Source organism: Mauremys mutica, chromosome 16 (assembly GCF_020497125.1).
Source record: "Mauremys mutica isolate MM-2020 ecotype Southern chromosome 16, ASM2049712v1, whole genome shotgun sequence".
Lineage (NCBI taxonomy): Eukaryota > Metazoa > Chordata > Testudines > Geoemydidae > Mauremys > Mauremys mutica.
This window is the reverse complement of record NC_059087.1, coordinates 21936390-21955432: the sequence shown is the minus strand read 5'-3', so window position 1 is coordinate 21955432 and position 19043 is coordinate 21936390. Positions and strand designations below refer to the sequence as shown.

Genomic DNA, 19043 nt, shown 5'->3' with positions numbered 1-19043 from the left:
ATGAAGGGATAGAGGGGACCCGGTCCAGTCCCCCTGCGCTGAGGAAGGACCATGTAAACCTACTGTCTCCATCCCTGACAGGTCTCTCTCCGCCACCTCACCCCAAAGCAGTGACCATGCCTGAGGGTGGACCCATCCCCATCCCCTCCCCCAAAGAGAAGATACTTCCCCCCACCCACAATCTAGGGAGGGCGCAAGTCCTCCCATCCCCATGACAACCACACCCCCAGAGGGGAGGCAAAGTCCCCTCCTCCCCGCGGAGGAGGAGATGAGTGATAGGCAAAGAAACCCCCAAGCCAAAAGCTACGGGGGTGGGGGTGGGGGAAGGGCAAGAGCAGGCCCCGGCGCCCCGACTCTTACTGGTCCTGGCGGCGGCTCGAACCAGGGCAGGGGGCGGCTCCCGAGAAGAATCACCAGCACGGCCCACAGAGCCGCCTCACTTCCTCATCCGGGGCTTGCAGAGAGAGCGCGTGTGACGTGCCTCCCAGCGCGGCACCAGCGAGACGGGAGGGGCGAGAGGGGCTTCCTCAGCCAGGGCCGCGTCACGGCGGTAGGCGGGGCCCGTGGCGTGGGGAGGTCATCCCCCGTTCCCGGCTCGGCTAGCAGTAGTAGAGCCTGGCCCTGGGGTGGGGACGGCGGGAAAGAGTCCTTCGGAGCTCCCTCCCTCGCAGCGCCCGGGTGACAGAATCAGACAACTTAGTGCACCTCTCCCGCTGGCCCCACTTCACCGCAGCACGATTTACGGGGATTAAACAATGAAGTACATAAAGTCAGCAGCACTGTGTCACATATTAATGGCTTGTAGTCTACAAGCAGGTAAAACATGCCCTGGGTTCCATGCTGATGGGCAGAAACACTCATAACAACATGCTACTTGGTGGCATGATATAGTGGAACACATGCCAACTCCTGCAATAAAACAAAATTTGTCCTGTTGTACTCTGCATGTGTGGATGAAGAGACAGCACAAAAGTTAAAATCCATGCAAAATTTGACTGTGCATTTCTCAGAAATGGACAAAGGTAGGAAAACTTTTTTTTTTTAACATAGCCACTCATGTTCCTCAGAAAAGATACATCACGTACATCCAGATTTAGGCTCTGATCCTCTTCCCATTTAAAGCAATGGCAAAATTCCTATTGAGTTGAAGCAGCAAAGAGTCTTGTGGCACCGGGTTGTGTCACTGAGATGAGGTATTGAGTTGAGTGGGAGCAAGTTTGGCCCTTTATCTGAGACTTCACATTTATTATTTATGTGATTAATTTGAACAAGAGTATTGTCAGTATAAGGCCTAAAACTTCCAGAAGCATCACAAAGGGAGCCTTGTAGAATTAGCTTTAAGAAGCAAGCTTTGAAAAAGGAAACAGATTTGTGATCAAAACGCTCTGCTACCAGTTACCACATCATGCTAACTCCTGTAAACAAAAATTAAAATTGAATATTTAGTTTCAACCTAACAACCAGATGGTGCTTACTTTTAATTAACAAGTAACAATATCCTGGTCTAATAAATTAATTGGGCCTTCAATGTCAGACTTTATTCACCCCACCCTGGGGTTATTTTATATTCTAAACTGTAAACGCTTTCTAGCTACCCCATTAAAGCAGTCAAACAGGCAGCACCCATGGCTGTAAAGTTCTAGAATAATTGATATTATGAAGCTAAATGCGTGAAGCTGAAGAAATGGTTTTTACCCACAAATGCTTATGGCCAAAGAAATCTGTTAGTCTTTGAGGTGCCACCGGACGCCTCACTGTTTCTGTGGATGCAGCCTAACGTGGCTACCCCTGATACTTGTCTGAGTCTGTCACCTGGGCGCTGCGAGGGAGCTAGCCAGGAAGGATTCCTTCCCGCCGTCCCCACCCCAGGGCCAGGCTCTACTACTGCTAGCCGAGCCGGGAACGGGAGATGACCTCCCCACGCCACGGGCCCCGCCTACCGCCGTGACGCGGCCCTGGCTGAGGAAGCCCCTCTCGCCCCTCCCGTCTCGCTGGTGCCGCGCTGGGAGGCACGTCACACGCGCTCTCTCTGCAAGCCCCGGATGAGGAAGTGAGGCGGCTCTGTGGGCCGTGCTGGTGATTCTTCTCGGGAGCCGCCCCCTGCCCTGGTTCGAGCCGCCGCCAGGACCAGTAAGAGTCGGGGCGCCGGGGCCTGCTCTTGCCCTTCCCCCACCCCCGTAGCTTTTGGCTTGGGGGTTTCTTTGCCTATCACTCATCTCCTCCTCCGCGGGGAGGAGGGGACTTTGCCTCCCCTCTGGGGGTGTGGTTGTCATGGGGATGGGAGGACTTGCGCCCTCCCTAGATTGGGGGGGGGGAAGTATCTTCTCTTTGGGGGAGGGGATGGGGATGGGTCCACCCTCAGGCATGGTCACTGCTTTGGGGTGAGGTGGCGGAGAGACAACACCTGTCAGGGATGGAGACAGTAGGTTTACATGGTCCTTCCTCAGCGCAGGGGGACTGGACCGGGTCCCCTCTATCCCTTCATTTCTATGTTTCTGTTTGCTGGGGAGTGTCTGCTCCCACGGGGGACTCATTCCCACGGGCAGGGTGGCGCCTTGGACCGCAGGAGATCTGACACCCTTAATTGTTGATTCCTTGGCTCCTGTAGTTGTCTGAGTCGTGGGCAGTGCTGGCTGGGGTCCTTTTGCTGTCCGGGGGTTGTCATTCTGCAGTGGGTTGTGTCACTGAGATGAGGTATTGACCCCAGGTTTTGTCATGGCGGGGTGGGGGGGGGTAGGGGTTGATCTGTGGGATTATGGAGAGTTTGCAGCTCAGAGAAGCTGCAGCATTTTGGTTAAAGAGTTAGGCTTGAATTTTACATTCTGGATTGTATGTGTGAGTGAGTTTGTGAGAAAGAAAGTGCTTCTGAACTGTGTTGTACTGTCAACAGCTAATAGAAATTGTTCTTTAGTTCAATGTGTGATGTCCTGCCTTTTTCACGTGAAAGACCCAAATTCTATCATAATAGTGACTGTGAAGTCCGAAGTGACCAGCGTGAAGCATATCGACAAATAGGAAATCTTAGGCAGCTATGGAATTGGTACAAGTGCATTGTTTGCACAAGAGCATCAGTGTTGCTGGTGTTGCACTGTGAGACTGGAACCTCTAAGGCAGTGATTCCCAAACTTTAACAACCTGTGAACCCCTTTCACTAAAATGTTGTGTCTTGTGAACCCCCTGCTAAAAATGAATATTTCCAGGGAGTTTCTCCTTTACCTGAGTATAAATTATAAAAGCATGATCTTGGAAATATAAAATTTGTTTTTATGACATGCTTATTGCGCACTATTTATCATTATTTATTTATTTATTTATCTATCATTACAGTATTTTTATTACATTATGCAAATGGCAACAGTCTTCCAAGATCTCACTTTCATAGCTTGTATCACTTTGAATAAGTCTGTTATAAGACAAGGCTCCTATGTTTCATCAAGGAGTATCAAATGTGAAACAGCATGAAGGTATTTAAGAAGCCAACTCAAAGAGTTCCTCCAATACAAGCATTCCGGTCTTGAACAGTCCAGGCAAACAATGCACGTTACAACAAAGCTTAAACTTGTTCTTCATAATAATTTAAAAAACAGTACTAGCTGCCTATTTAATTTTAAAAACAGCAAAAAATATCCACCTCCCTTTCCATTTCTTATAAGTAGTCTTGAAGTTTAAATCTTCTCAGTGTGATAGATGCACTTGCTTTGATCTGCTTAGCTCTTCGAAGTCCAGGGGCTCCGTGCTGCTGGCCCCGTGCTACCCAGAGTCTCTAGGGACAGCTCTGTCCACCATTAGGGAATTTTTCCCTGAGAACCCCCTGTAACATGGTTCACGAACCCCAGTTTGGGAACCACTGCCTCTAAAGTTTCCTCTTGAAATGTAGAGCTATTGAAGAGTTTTATAATAAGGAAAGAGGTGAGTTTCTTTGTTTTGTTTTTCTTTTTACTTACCAGGGAGACAAGATGTCATCTGTCCTGTTTACTTGGAGTAGCTGAGAAGAACCAGGATTCAAAATGAGAACCAACAAGGTCTACAAACTCGTCATACATAAGAAGGGCTTTGGGGGCAGTGGTCAGTATCCATTGGGTCATAAGTGTTTTTATGGCTGCTGGTTTCATGAACAGTGATATAATCAGCAGTTTTCCATAATATTTCTAATTTAACAGTGACAAAGCTTGTTTCCATTTTTGTTAGGCTTTTTTAAACAAAATATTAAGGGATTAGCCTTTGTGTAACCTACAGTGTCACTAGTCAGAAGGTGGAAAGCCCATTGATAGTCGAATACAAATGAAAATCCACAAGTGCCAGATTACAGTATGTTATTTTCTGTCACAGAAGCTATCTTCGACACCTTTTCTGCTTTTCATTTGTTTTTTTGCTATCCCTATTGCCTCTTGCTTAGCCACAGAATTGGGAGAGGCTGTAGTGGCCCACTAGTATTGCTGCACATGGATATATGTGGACTCGGAGTTTGTGGGTCCCACTGGCAGGATCTAGGAGCTCTGTGTAGGGTTTTCCACCTTATTCTTGTTGAGGATATGTGCGAATGGAGCCTTTCATTTGTCCAGGACTGATTCCTAGTGGTCAGTCAAGAAAAGTTATTGATGTGTTCCTGAGAAAAATCTGATCAGACAGCTCTCTCTGCTGCCTTGATAAAAGTCATGGTCATGTAGTAGGCCAAAAGTTACATAGGATTCAAAAACAGCAGTTCATAAATGTACTTTCTGGAGACTTAGATGCTCAGTTGCCCAGCCTCTTTGTTTTGTTTACCCACTGTCACTTTGGAATCACAATCACAGCATATTAATTAAGTTCTGTTAATAGTCCTTTATAATTCACTGTACCCCCACCAACGTTTTAAAACTGAGAAAAAGAAAAGAAGTGTGGAGATTTTGGGTATTAAGCCGAGACTGGTTCCTCTTGCAAACAAATATTGTATGACAATCCTATGACTTAGACCAGCGGAAGGTCTTTTTTCCCCAGAATTATCCTGCCTCTTCAGTCTGGTCAGAGTAGTTACTGTGTGAAGGATGTACTGAATGGTACATTAGCAGATGGATGTGCAGCATATTACAGTGCATAAGTTCCTGGGTTTTCATTTTCATCTGTTGATTGGAGGCTGCCTCACTGAATTGCTATCTTTGTCTTCCAGATGACGAATTAATGATGAACCCCAAAGTGTTTCTTCACATCAAGCTGGGAGATGTTGTTGAGATTGCACACCCTAATGATGAGTATAGGTGAATTGTCTTTCTGCTAATATCACCAAGTGTAGCTGGAGCACCTAAAATACTAATCTCTCCATTCCTGTAGTGTGTAACAACTTGAAGAGTGAGTAGACACTGAGGGACCACTGGGTATGCCATACAGATATTTTGCTGCAACATAGAGCTATATCTTTCTGTTTGAAAGGAAATAAAGGGGTGACTTTATCAAATGCCTTCTTCTGTAGTCTGACGTGTTCCATGTAATGTGGCATTAGAGGCTTTGCTGGCCATACTTGGGATAAGTAGCAGCTGTTCTTGAAGTAGTTCCTCAGGCCTTTATTTTCTTTCTCGCTGTTACATAGCGATGGTACTTTAATCCCATGGGTCCTGAGGAATAGGTTTGTATAATAATAATTAGCTCTTTTAAGGTAAAGAACAGTAATGGCTGATCAGATCAAGGGGAAGGGATGTTTTAACTTGTTCTCTTAGAAATTGTCAGGTTCTGAGTACCTCTTCTGCTAGGTGAGTATTGTTAATGCTCTATGCAGTATAACTAGGTGCCTTTATTGTGATGGAGGAATTCAAACCCTCCATGGTGACAGCAGGATAGGTGGCTGGTTTCTCCATGTTGTTGTTCACCTTCTCTCTCTTGTGTTCCAGCCCTCTGCTCCTGCAAGTGAAGTCACTTAAGGAAGATTTGCAAAAAGGTAAGACTCCAGACTCTTGTAATGTGACTAAGGCTTAACAGATGAAACCACAATGAAATTAACCACAATTTCTAGGTTTTTTGTTTTGTTTTGTTTTTAAATGACTCTCCTTATTGCAACTTGTCAAATCTCTGCTTTTCTTGTGGATCAGTTGGGGGCTACATGCCTGCTGTCTGCAGAAAACTGCTTGGAAGACTCAGGACAATGGCAGTTTCCATTCACACTGTTCAATGGAACGGGGATACCTAGATCTAAAATGTATTGTCAAAATAATGGCTTGCTTTGTATGTCCATAAGCAGGGCCTGTTCTCTCATTGGGGCTGTAGCAAGAGATGGATTAAATGGGAATAAGTATTCTCCCATTTTTCTCTTCCTTATGGCAGAAACTATAAGTGTGGATCAGACTGTAGCTCAGGTATTCCGACTGAGACCATACCAGGATGTCCATGTGAATGTTGTCGATCCAAAGGTATGTAATGTTACAACCGTGAATAACAGTATTTCCATCTGCCTCAGCACTTAGCACAGGGGCAGTCAATTTTTTTTGTCAAGGTCCAGACTCCAGAGAAAATAATAACAATAATAAGTAAATAAAAAGATTTTGGGGTCTTTTCAAAGGCATCTGGTGGTCTGGATTTGGCTCATGGTCTGCCTATTGACTACCCCTAATTTAGCACAAATGGGAGTCCTTCAGATATCTTGTTTGCCTTAGAGTTAGAATAAAGCCCCCCCCCCTTTTTTTTAAATGGTATTTTCTCTTGTGCTTCAGATCAGCATTGGGGATGGAGTGTGTGCTTAGACCTTTACTTTGAACTTCGCTAATCCCCGGAATATGCCAGCCTGCCACTCACAATTGTCCCTGCATTCCAGCCATATGAGCTTTTTCAGTATTTGTACTGTTCGGCCTTCCCTCTTAAGAGCATTTACTTGCTTTGAAAGGGCCTTTCATGTAACATGAGGTCATATAAGAGAGTGTTGTATTGGGAACACACACTGAAATCTATGTACCGATTCCTTTTTAAGGATGTGACTCTTGACCTGGTGGAGCTGACCTTTAAGGATCAATACATTGGGCGTGGGGATATGTGGCGACTGAAAAAAAGCTTGGTAAGGCCTATGGTTGTAATGTGTGGGATGGAGGGGACACTGCCTTTTCTCACTGTTCATGAGGCATGAACATGGTTATCATGCAGAGCTATGGAGCACTGAGGAAAAGCTCAAGGGCAATTGCTTCTGAGAAATCTGCCTCATTCCTTTCCATGCACTAGTGAGTGGGACTTGAGTGAGACTGTATGCAACAATATTACAGTATTTAATTGAGTTGCTTCACAACTTTTTTCTGGAAAATAGTGTTCATTCCCTGGATCACTGGTACCCAACAGCGTTAATGGCTGTTCATCATATTCTGAATTCTTTTGACTGAACAAAGAGTATTTGGGAGAGGTTGGGTCCAAGTGAACGTCAGCCAAAAATGTGCTAGAATTAACCGTTTCATGACATTGCCACTTGTTAGACAACAGCTGAGGAGTCCCACATTTCTGTATTCTGGAGTGCAGCCAGTGTCCAATCAGATGAGCAGTATACCAGATAAATGATATCTGTTTCTCTTGCTCAGGTGCTCTCTGCTATATTAAACTATGTCCATTTACCTACACAAGCCCTAGCAGAATACTCTCTGGGTTGAGATGTTAATTGTAAATGTGCTGAGCAGCCTCCAGCTTTTAAGGTGGACTTTAGGGAGTGGGATCAGGGTCTCAGGGTTCTAACAACTGTTTCCTGTGAATCATTCTAGTTGCTTTGAGAGTTATTGCTTTTTCCATCATCTGTAACTCTTCTGTCTTAGGTCAGCACATGTGCCTATGTCACCCAAAAGGTGGAATTTGCAGGTATTCGGTGAGTGCTGAATTGTCCTGATTTATTCTTATGCGTAGACGTAGAGAAGTGTTTATATGTAGAGATATTTGGCTGAACAAGTATCTGAAAGGAGAAATGCTTTGGGGGTTTGTATACCATATTTTTAATTCTTCTAGCCATTAGTTAATTAAAATGTCAAGGCAGAAAGCTGCTGCTTTTAGCCATCCTGCCCAGGTACAGAAAACTTATCTGTTGGTGCCTTTGCCATTAAATCAGTGAGCTCAGCACACCCAATATGAGAACAAACAAAGGGTAGGTATATTTTCTGGACTCAAATCTCTGGAATATCTTATTCCCTAGTATATTCCCTCTTTCTATCTCAATCCCTTTTCTCCCCAATTTACCTATTTAAAAGATTTGTGGATTATAAAGCCAGAAGAGACCATTGTGATCATTTAGTCTGGCTTTCTGAATAACACAGACCATGGGACTTCCCCTGACTTAATTCCTATTTGAACATATCTTTTAGAAAAACATCCAATCTTGATTTTAAAATTACCAGTGATGGATACTCTACCACAGCCCTGGGCAAGTTGTTCCAGTGGTTAATTTGAGCCTTATTTCTAGTCTGAATTTGTCTAGCTTCAGCTTTCAGCTATAGATTCTTATTATATCATTGTTTGGGAGGTCGAAGATCCCTCTGTTTTCAGATTTCTGTTCACTCCTGTTAGATACTTTAAAAACTGTGATCAAGTGACCCCTTACCCTTCTCTTTGTTAAGCTAAATGGATTGAGCTCCTGGGATCTTTCACTCTAAGGCATATTCTCCAATTCTAATCCTTTATTCATTCCCATGGCTGTTCTCTGAATCCTCTCCAATTTATCAACATCCTTCTTGAATTGTGGACACCAGGACTGGATACCATATTCTAGCAGCAATTGCACCAGTGCCAAATACAGACATAATTTAACCTTTCTACTCCTACTCAAGGTTGCACAGTTTCCAAGCATCCCACTAGCCCTGTAGGCCACAACATCACACTGGGAGCTCATATTCAGCTGATATTATTGGCCATGACCCCCAAGTGCTTTTCAGTGTCACTGCTTCCCAGGATAAAGTTCCCCATTTGGTAAGTATGGTTTACATTCTTTGTTTGCTTGCGCCCAGTTTATCAAACGATCCAGATTGCTCTATATCTGTGACCTGTTCTCTTCATTGTTTACCATCCCCCCCCATTCTTTGCACCATCTGCAAACTTTCAATGATAATTTTATGTTTTCTTCCAGGTCACTGATAAAAATGTTAAATCATATAGAACCAATCCCTGCAGGACCCCACTGGAACCATATCCTCTCTGTATCCCCCATTTACAATTACATTTTGAGATCTGTCACCTATTTTCTAATCCATTTAATATGTTCCATGCTACATTTGTATCATTTAGTTTCTTAATGAAAATATTGTGCAGTACCACATCAAATGCCTTACAAAAGTTCAAATATATTAATCCACATTATTATCTTTATCAACCAAATTTCTAATCTTATCTTATCTAATATCTTATCAAAAAAGATATCAAATTAGTTTGCTGGGATCTATTTCCCATAAACCCATGTGAATTGGCATTAATTATATTACCCTCCTTTAATTCTTTATTAATTGAGTCCTGTATCATTCATTCCATTATTTTGCCCAGGATCAATGTCAGACTGACAAGCCTATTACTACCCAACTCATCCCATATACCCTTTTTAAATATTGGCACAGCATTAACTTTCTTCCAGTCTTCTGGAGCTGTTTGATCACTAACCTCCTTTACTTCCTGGGCAGAGGGAAGTGTACCAAATGAGACATGACCTGTTTGTCTGAGCAACACTGGGCCTCATTACAGGAATAACTGAATGTATGTCAGCTGTTTACTGTGGCTGAAATTATCTTGAGCACTTTCTGTTCCAAGAGAGCCATAAAGCCTATTTCCCATGGTTACGCTGTGGTTTATACCACCCTGGAATTTTCATTGTGTCACTGTGTTCTGACACTGATTGAGTGGCATAATTCTTTGTTTGATCACTTCATGGGTGTAGTGCAGGCTGCTCATTTCTGATCTGGAACTAAAAGGAATGAATTGCACTTGATAATAAATAAATAAAAATAAACCTGTGGCAGGAATTCTGAGCAGTATGCAAAAGACCTTAAAGCTCCACATTTAAATGGTCTTCTTTATGTCATTTGGTGACTTGATCTAATTGAAGAGGGAGCTAGTGATGGGACAAATCTCATTTGGCGTAGGTGAAAGCCACGGAGTTTGCCTTTGGTATTTGGTGGTAATGGAATACTGCTGTGACGAGATTTGGCGAGAGGGGGCAAAAGAGGGGTTCCTTTGGATTGGTGTTGAGGTGATAAGAGGGAGTGGTTGTGGTAGGGAGCTGCAGTGGGAGGTCACTTGGCACTGGTGCCATGTAGGGGCAACCATTTAAAGTATGTTTTGTTTCGATGGATTTTACTCACAGTCCGTTAAGGGCTATATTCAAGTCCCAATTGAATGCAATGTTTGTCGTATCTCTAGCTGGAGCACGGCATGTAGTTCTCTAATCTCCATACCAGCTCTCTTTAACAAAGCTTATTTTTGCGTTTAATTCCTTTTTTTTGTTTTGCTTATAGGGCACAAGTGGGTGAGCTATGGGTTAAGAGTGAGAAGGTCACATGTGGGTACATCAGTGAAGATACCCGGGTAGGATTTTTAAAACATTTTTCTCCCTTTCTTTCAGCTGATGTTTCAGGGCATCCAAACCCGTGTCTGGTCACTGTGCCACTGGCTGTAGCCATATTAGTGGTTTGGTAGCAGTTTTGATGTTTAATATGTTATTGTATGAAATTGGAGTTCTTTCTATTTGATGATCTCCTTTGGTTGCTATTTTCTTTGGACTGAGGTTGTGATGAGCAGAAAGTAGCACTGTCGATTAATCGCAGGTAACTCTTGCGATTAACTCAAAATTAATAGCGATTTAAAAAATTAATCACACTTAATCACACTGTTAAACCATAGAATACTAATTGAAATGTATTAATTATTTTTGGATGTTTTTCTACATTTTCAAATATATTGATTTCAATTACAACACAGAATACAAAGTGTACAATGCTCACTTTATATTATTTTATTACAAATATTTGCACTGTAAAAATGATAAACAAAATTAATAGTATTTTTCAATATACCTCATACAAGTACCGTAATGCAGCAATTCTCAAACTTCATTGCACCGTGACTCCCTTCTGACAACAAAAATTACTACATGACTCCAGGAGAGGGGACCGAAGACCAAGCCTGCCCAAGCCCCGCCCCCCAGGCAGAGGGGCCAAAGCTGAAGCCCAAGGGCTTCAGCCTTGGGTGGTGGGGCTTGGGCTTCAGACTTGCTGGGGCCCAGGGCCAACATCAGCCATGGGATTGTGACCAACTTTGGGGTCCCAACCCACAGTTTGAAAACTCCTGCTGTAGTGCAGTCTCTTTTATCATGAAAGTGCAACCTATAAATGTAGGCTTTTTTTTGTTACATAGCTGCACTCAAAAACAAAACAATGTCAAACTTTAGAGCCTACAAGTCCACTCAGTCTTACTTCTTGTTCAGCCAATTGCTAAAAGAAACAAGTTTGTTTACATTTATAGGAGATAATGCTGCCCACTTCTTATTTACAATGTAACCTGAAAGTGAGAGCAGGCGTTCGCATGGCACTGTTGTAGCTGGCGTCACAAGATGTTTACTTGCCAGATGCGCAAAGATTTATATTCTTCATGCTTCACCCATCGTTCCAGAGGACATGCTTCCATGCTGATGACACTCTTTAAAAAAATAATGCGTTAATTAAATTTGTGACTGAACTCCTTGGGGCACTTGTATGTCTTCTGCTCTGTTTTATCCGCATTCTGCCATATATTTCATGTTATAGCAGTCTTGGATGATGACCCAGCACATCTTGTTCGTTTTAAGAATACTTTCACTGCAAATTTGACAAAATGCAAAGAAGGTACCAATCTGAAATTTCTGAAGATAGCTACAGTACTCTATACAAGATTTAAGAATCTGAAGTGCCTTCTAAAACCTGAGAGGGATGAGGTGTGGAGCATGCTTTTAGAAGTCTTAAAAGAGCAACACTCTGATGCGGAAACTAGAGAACCCGAAGCACCAAAAGAGAAAATCCACCTTCTGCTGTTAGCATCTCACCTCAGGTGATGAAAATGAACATGCATCGGTCTGCACTGCTTCGGATCGTTATCGAACAGAACCTGTCGTCAGCATGGACGCATGTCCTCTGGGATGGTGGTTGAAGCATCAAGGGACATAGGAATCTTTAGTGCAGCTGGCATGTAACTAGCTTGCGATGCCAGCTACAACAGTGCCATGCAAACGTCTGTTCTCACTCTCAGGTGACTTTGTAAACAAGAAGCAGGCAGCATTATCTTCTGCAAATGTAAAAAAAGTGTTTGAGCAATTGGCTGAACAAGAAGTAGGACTGAGTGGACTTGTAGGGTCCAAAGTTTTACATTGTTTTATTTTTGAATTCAGAGGGTTTTTTTGTACATAATTCTACATCTGTAACTTCAACTTTAATGATAAAGAGATTGCACTACAGCACTTGTATTAGGTGAATTGAAAAATACTATTATTTTTTACAATTCAAATATTTGTAATAAAAAATAAAGTGAGCACTGTACACTTTGTATTCTGTATTGTAATTGAAATCCATATATTTGAAAATGTAGAAAACATTCAAAAATATTTAAATAAATGATATTCTATTGTTTAACACCGCAATTAATTGTGATTTTTTTTTAATCTCTTGACAGCCCTAGCACAAAGCATTTATTAACTGTTTTTTGTTTTCTGAACTGGCAGAAAGGATAACACAGATGCTGAAATGTAAACTCTGAACAAAATGGAATTTTACCAAGGGACAATGTGCTGCCCCATTCACTAACATACTTTAAGTCAGGGATTCTCAAACTGGGGGTCGGGACCCCTCAGGGGTTTGCGAGGAAATTACATAGGGGGTCGTGAGCTGTCAACCTCCAGCTCAAACCCTGCTTGTCTCCAGCATTTATAATGGTGTTAAATATATAAAAAGTGTTTTTAATTTATAAGGGGGGGGGTCACACTCAGAGGCTTGTGATGTGAAAGGGGTCGCTAGTAAAAAAAAGTTTGAGACTCACTGCTTTAAGTGAAGTTCCTTTTCATGATTGCTTGCTCACAAATTAATGGTGACACATGCTGCTGGCTATGAAGGATGTGGGGAATAATAACAAATTCCATAAATCACATGATTAACACCATCAGTGCAATGAGTTCAACTATATTAAGAATTGCACAGGACTTTGAAAAACAAACCCCTCAGAAGTGACTGCAGTGCTGTCTATCTAGTAGGCAGAGCTTATGTGTAGCTTAATAGTTAATGCCCATGTTAGAGAATGCTGAGATAAGTGCTCAGGAGCTAAACAAGCTTCCTTCTAGTTAATAGCCTTATGAAGCCTTCAGCAGGTATGTCACCACTTGACACTCTCTCTCGCTCCTGGGTAGGTGGTGTTCCGCTCAACTTCAGCCATGGTTTACATCTTTATCCAGATGAGCTGTGAAATGTGGGACTTTGACATCTATGGTACGTAGATAACTTTTTCTCACTTATATGATTTAAATGTCCTACCTTGTACATAGACAATGCATTGGAAATATGAAGTTAGGGTCAGTTGCCATTGACACCAAAGCTGTGCTATTGTTCCCATCATCTAAAACCTTAGCCCTGCTTGTTATCGTTTGTCATGTTCCTTTCTCTGGTAACATCATTAGTGACTCTTAATGCCTGTAAGGTGGGCAGCCCTGATGCTAATACAACTTTTTGTACTGGAACCCTCAAGGTAAAATTACCTCAAAACAGGGGTGTGTGTGGGATTGTGTGTAATAAAAATGGCAGCTTTCTGATGCCTTTGTGTTGCTTTTGTTTTGGTTTGGTTTTTCTGCAGGGGACCTGTACTTTGAGAAAGCTGTGAACGGTTTCCTTGCTGATCTTTTCACCAAATGGAAGGTACTGTTGCAGTTTTGTATAGAGCCTGCTTCTAAAAGGACAAGTCATCCCATGTACACCTCTACCCCGATATAACGCGACCCGATATAACACGAATTTGGATATAACGCGATAAAGCAGCGCTCCGGGGGGGCGGGGCTGCGCACTCCAGTGGATCAAAGCAAGTTCAATATAACGCGGTTTCACCTATAACACAGTAAGATTTGTTGGCTCCCGAGGACAGTGTTATATTGAGATAGAGGTGTATTTATCCATTCTCCAGTATCACTTGTTTATCTAATGTGCTGATAGCGTCTTTAAAAAGAGCCACAAGCTGACTATTCACAGTTAAGACCCTGATATTTATTTATTTATTTATTTTTTACACATTTACAGAGTCATCAATTGTAATTTCCAGTGGCCATGACTCCCTTAGCCATGGACCTTCACAAACAAGGGCCTTGGCACCAAAAAGTTGAGTTTAAATAAGAAAATCACAGCAATCTTGAATAAGACACTTAAGATGGGGTCGAATGTGAAATCAACACATTAGAGGGCAAGGATACATTTAAATCCTCAAGAGCCCTAAATCTTGAAAATGTCAAATGCATGCAAAGTGTGACTGACATTTCCAGGTGTCCAGGAGGCAAGAAGTGTGCATGTTAGGGTTGTCTTATCTCCATGCTGCTTTTTGGCAATGTTATGAAATTGATAGGCGCCGTGTAAGACTTTATGCAGCTGGAAGCTATGTGAGATGTCTTTTATTGTGAGTATATTTTGTTTTCATATTGGGAATGGGGGGAGAGGATGAGAAGTTGCCCTCTGGTTATCCTATTGCATAGCTCAGTGTTTCTTTCTCTTCTCTCCTCACCTGGGCCCATATTTCCCTTCTGAAGGGAGACTGGGAGATCTGGTCAAGGTGCTCTCTACAGCTCATTAGTGCCATTTGTTGTAGCTTGGCACTACAGGACCTACACAGCGGTGTTGTACAGCCATATAAATCCTGTGCATTGTTTACTACAGGTGTATCAGTGTTTGCTCTCCTTTTGTTTGTGATAATCTCTGCTCCCTATGCTTTTGTGTGTGTGCACCATTAGTTACTGATAAGTATGTGATTTCAGGGAGAAGAACTATTTTTCTTTCCCCACCCACTTCTTTCTATTTCTCTTGAACAGGAGAAGAACTGCAGCCATGAGGTGACAGTGGTTCTATTTTCTAGAACTTTTTATGATGCAAAATCCATAGGTAAGAAGCTATTGAATAATATTTTCTCCCCCCCCACACACCTCCCCTTTCCATACTCTTGCCTTCAGTCTGTCCCCCTTATCTCTTGGAGGCTGGTGTTAGCTAACAGTAGTTTGTGCCAGTGGAGAACTTAATTTCACTATTGGGTACTGTGTTCTGTAGTTCATTATGAATGTGTTATGCAGGGAGTATCAGTGACCGTGGATGCTTCAGGAGATGCAGACATTCCTCTGTCTTCCATGGTTTCATATTGCATATGTACAACTTGCACAACTCTGCACCTGTTTTTATGATTTCTGTTAAGTCCTTGTTCTCCTCAGAAACGGTGGGGAAGAGAAGGGATCAGTGTATCTGTAAACTTGTAGAGAACCTTATTTTCTTGTACCTTAACTCAAGTATATTTCACAAGGTGAGCACAGCTTCCCTCTTTGTGTTAGGTGGATGCACTCTCTGTCCAAAGGAGTCCATGCCAAACACAGTGGGTGCTTGATCAGTCCTTGTGGGAATCCTTTAAGGAAAAACCTAACATGCATCCGATGAAGTGGGTATTCACCCACGAAAGCTCACGCGCCAGTATGTCTGTTAGTCTATAACAGGGGTCTCAAACATGCAGCCCGTGAGGTTATTTTTCTGCGGCCCGCGTGCTCCTCATGGCCCCCCCACCCTCCCCCAGAGTTTACCTAGAGCGGCTCCGGCCCGACGCGCACCGGGGCAGGGCAGGCTCCCTGCCCCCGTGCCGCTCCGGGAAGCGGAAAGAACGTAGGGGAGGAGAGGTGCAGGGGTGTGTGTTGATGTTGCTTCAGGCACCGCCCCCAGCAGCTCCCATTGGCCGCAGTTCCCCATTCCCGGCCAATGGGAGATGCTGGGGGCGGTGCCTGAAGCAACATCAACACACACCCCTGCGCCTCTCCTCCCCCACGTTCCAGCCGCTTCCTGGAGTGGCGCAGGGGCAGGGCGGGCAGGCAGGCAGGGTGCCTGCCCAGCCCCCGATGCGTGCCTGCCCTGCCACCTCCTGCAGTCGAACCCACTGCCCTGAGCCCCCTGCTGCACCCCGACCCCCTGCCGTACCCTGCACCCTGACCCCCTGCCCTGAGTCCCCTGCTGCATCCCACACCCCTCCTGCACCCCAACCCCCTTCCCTGAGCCGCCTGCCGCACCCTGCTCCCGACCCCCTGCCCTGACCCCCTTCCCTGAGCCTCACACCTCAACCCACTGCCCTGAGCCCCCTGCTGCACCCTGACCCCCTGCCGTACCCTGCACCCTGACCCCCTGCCCTGAACCCCCTGCCGCATCCCACACCCCTCCTGCACCCCAACCCCCTTCCCTGAGCTGCCTGCCGCACCCGACCCCCTGCCCGGAGCACCTCCTGCACCCCACACCCCAACCCACTGCCCTGAGCCCCCTGTTGCACCCCTCCTGCACCCTGATGCCCTGCCCTGACCCTCTGCTGCACCTCTCATCCCTCCTGCACCCCACACCCCAACTCCCTGCCCTGAGCCCCTGCAGGGGGCGGAGTTGGGGTGGGGATTTCAGGGAAGGGGTTGGAATGGGGGCTGGGAAGGTATGGGAAGAGGCGAGGCAGGGGCGGAGCCTCATGGAAGGGGGGGTGGGGCCGAGGGTGGTGCGGAGGAGGTGTCAGTAATGTGGCCCTCGGGCCAATGTACTAGTCCTCATGTGGCCCTCGTGGTCATTTGAGTTTGAGACCCCTGGTCATTTGAGTTTGAGACCCAGGACTCTTTGCCACTTTTACAGATCCAGACTAACACGGCTACCCCTCTGATACATGAAAGGATGCAGGGCTTATATGCAACTTGTTCCTAAAGTACTCACTCTTGTAGAAAGATCCCTGTGACTTCATTTTAAACCAAATTTAATATTGTCAGAGAGATCCGATTTTTTGTTGTTGCAGATTTGGATGTTCTCTAGAAATAACTTCCCTTTGCTAAAAAAAAAAAAAAAAAAAAAAAGGGAGTAAGCGTATTGGGGCCCCCTTCAGATTTCTGAATGAACCATCTTCATCCTTGGTTTCCTCTCCATTTCAGATGAGTTTCCTGAGATACACCGTGCCTCAATTCGGCAGGATCACGAGGGAAGATTTTATGAAGATTTCTACAAGTATATTTTCCCCTGTGACAGTTTTGTGTTTTAAGGGATATTTTTGAACGAACGCATATGTAATTCTTATTGATGAGACATGTTTCTTGCTAGAATACATCACAAGGGCAAGATCTTAGCACAATGAGAAACATCCTTCTCTGAATCCTGACAAATTGACCAGTTCTCCCCACGCTCACATTTGCTGCTACTTAGTTATAGAAATCGATGACAAACTTCAGAGGCTGTAGGGCTTTCTCTGTAGTGCTACTGGTAGCATTTTATGTAAGACTTGGCTGTCTTTAGAATGTTTACTTTTTTGAGTAGCCAAAGGATAGATGAACCCTTTGTGGGGTGCCAGCGCTGAAACTTTGATTATATTTCCAGTTAAGTATCTGAGTCCTGTGTCTGCTGATCAGGATGGGATATGGTTATTGAAGCTTTCGCCAGCTGGTAAAGTTGGTCTAGCTTGGAATGCCAGTTCCTCCTTTAAAAAGAAATGATGCTTTTTCATATTAAACATAGAACATGTTACTATATTTCTCGCTTACATGTAGGCTATAATGTAAGATCTTGTATAAGCCACAGATTATAAGGTCTTCAGGGCAGGGACCTTGCCTGCCTTGATGTTTGTACAGCACCTAGTACATTGTGGGTATGAATGGATACTAATACACATAATAAGATGGATGTGTCGTAGCTATCTCACCTGGGAGACAGAGTTGTAGAAGTATCCACTCTCCTCTTTATCATTCATTTCCTCAAGCTGTAACTTGTGCATCCTTCTCTCCCTCTTAAAACTTCCTCTGAGAAGCCTCATGCTCTCCTTCCTTCTATGGTCCTCAAAAGTTATGTTCCTTTCAGGGTTGTAGTACAGAATGAGAGAAGAGAAGAGTGGACGTCATTGCTTGTGACCATTAAAAAACTTTTTATTCAGTACCCGGTGCTGGTGCGATTGGAACAGGCAGGTAGGGAGATCTTCTTTGTTTTTTGTTTTTTTTTTTTTTTTAATGAAACTTAGCTGCAAAGCTTCTAGCTCTGGGTCTAGCAACACTCTACACTGAGGTTGCCTGTTCCAATGCTTATGCCACAAATGACATTCTTGCTGCTTCCAGTTTCTTGTGGCTCTGTCTGAGATGGCCTGGGAAGCACAAGTTCTGACTCTGTATAAGGGAGAGGTGTGGGAATAACTCTAAAGTGTAGGAAATGTCCATTTGTCTGCATATATTAAAAATGAAATTATTTCTTTCAATCTCTTGTCCAGATGGCTTCCCCGCAGGGTATAATTCTACCTCAGCACAAGGGAACTACCTGGAGGCCATAAATCTTTCATTCAATGGTGAGTAGTGAAGAATAAACTTGTGCAAAGTATAGAGAGGCGGGACCACAGAAAGCTACAGCCAATAGATTTCTGTGGAGTGCTGCTTGCCTAGCACTACCTGTGAAAGCAAGGAGGGGAAGACTATTTAAGGCAGGGGTCTCAAACATGCGGCCGGCCCGCGGAGCTCTTCCCTGCGGCCCGCGGAGCTCCCCAGGGGAGCTCCGCAGGGGCCCCCAAGAGAAAAGCGGAGGCTCCCGCCTCCGCCCCTCTCCTGGAGCCTCGGCGCATAGAGCGCCGAGTCTCCGTCCGAGCGCCTGAGCCCCGCCCTGATCCGAGCCGCGTGGGGAGGGGACGGGGCTGGGAGCTCTGGGCTGAGCGCTGCGCTCGGCGTGGAGCTCCCAGCCCCGCCCCCTCACCACGCGGCTCTGAGCGGGACCGCCGGAGACGCGCTCGGGTAAGGGGGGGGGGGAAAGCGGGACCCGCCGGGCCCGGGCCGGGGGGTGGGGGAGGGAAGCGGGACCCGCCGGGGCCGGGCCGGGGGGTGGGAAGCGGGACCCGCCGGGGCC

The 19043-nt window shown here is 44.8% G+C and overlaps 2 protein-coding genes across 12 annotated transcripts in view; one reads left to right on the top strand and one right to left on the bottom strand.

Annotated features, from left to right (window-relative positions):
- PRR14L (proline rich 14 like) overlaps window positions 1-427 on the bottom strand; it is a 34613-nt gene extending 34186 nt beyond the window's left edge. The window contains exon 1 of the mRNA XM_044990278.1: window positions 361-427. The gene's annotated coding sequence lies outside the window, so the exon portion shown is untranslated. The remainder of the gene's footprint in view (window positions 1-360) is intronic.
- A 1575-nt stretch (window positions 428-2002) lies between these two features.
- DEPDC5 (DEP domain containing 5, GATOR1 subcomplex subunit) overlaps window positions 2003-19043 on the top strand; it is a 63611-nt gene continuing 46570 nt past the window's right edge. For 9 of the 11 annotated variants that reach the window (XM_044989901.1, XM_044989896.1, XM_044989899.1 and 6 more), the window contains exons 1-14: window positions 2003-2130; window positions 3948-4065; window positions 5147-5234; window positions 5862-5908; window positions 6292-6377; window positions 6932-7015; window positions 7752-7801; window positions 10425-10494; window positions 13337-13415; window positions 13777-13838; window positions 14993-15062; window positions 17105-17177; window positions 18021-18124; window positions 18421-18495. In XM_044989901.1, coding sequence (XP_044845836.1) covers window positions 4008-4065; window positions 5147-5234; window positions 5862-5908; window positions 6292-6377; window positions 6932-7015; window positions 7752-7801; window positions 10425-10494; window positions 13337-13415; window positions 13777-13838; window positions 14993-15062; window positions 17105-17177; window positions 18021-18124; window positions 18421-18495 — 946 coding nt within the window. In that variant the 5' untranslated portion in view covers window positions 2003-2130; window positions 3948-4007. Of the gene's footprint in view, window positions 2131-2676; window positions 2695-3947; window positions 4066-5146; window positions 5326-5861; window positions 5909-6291; window positions 6378-6931; window positions 7016-7751; window positions 7802-10424; window positions 10495-13336; window positions 13416-13776; window positions 13839-14992; window positions 15063-17104; window positions 17178-18020; window positions 18125-18420; window positions 18496-19043 lie in introns of those variants that run through there. The other 2 variants (XM_044989893.1, XM_044989902.1) reach the window with 2 other exon arrangements.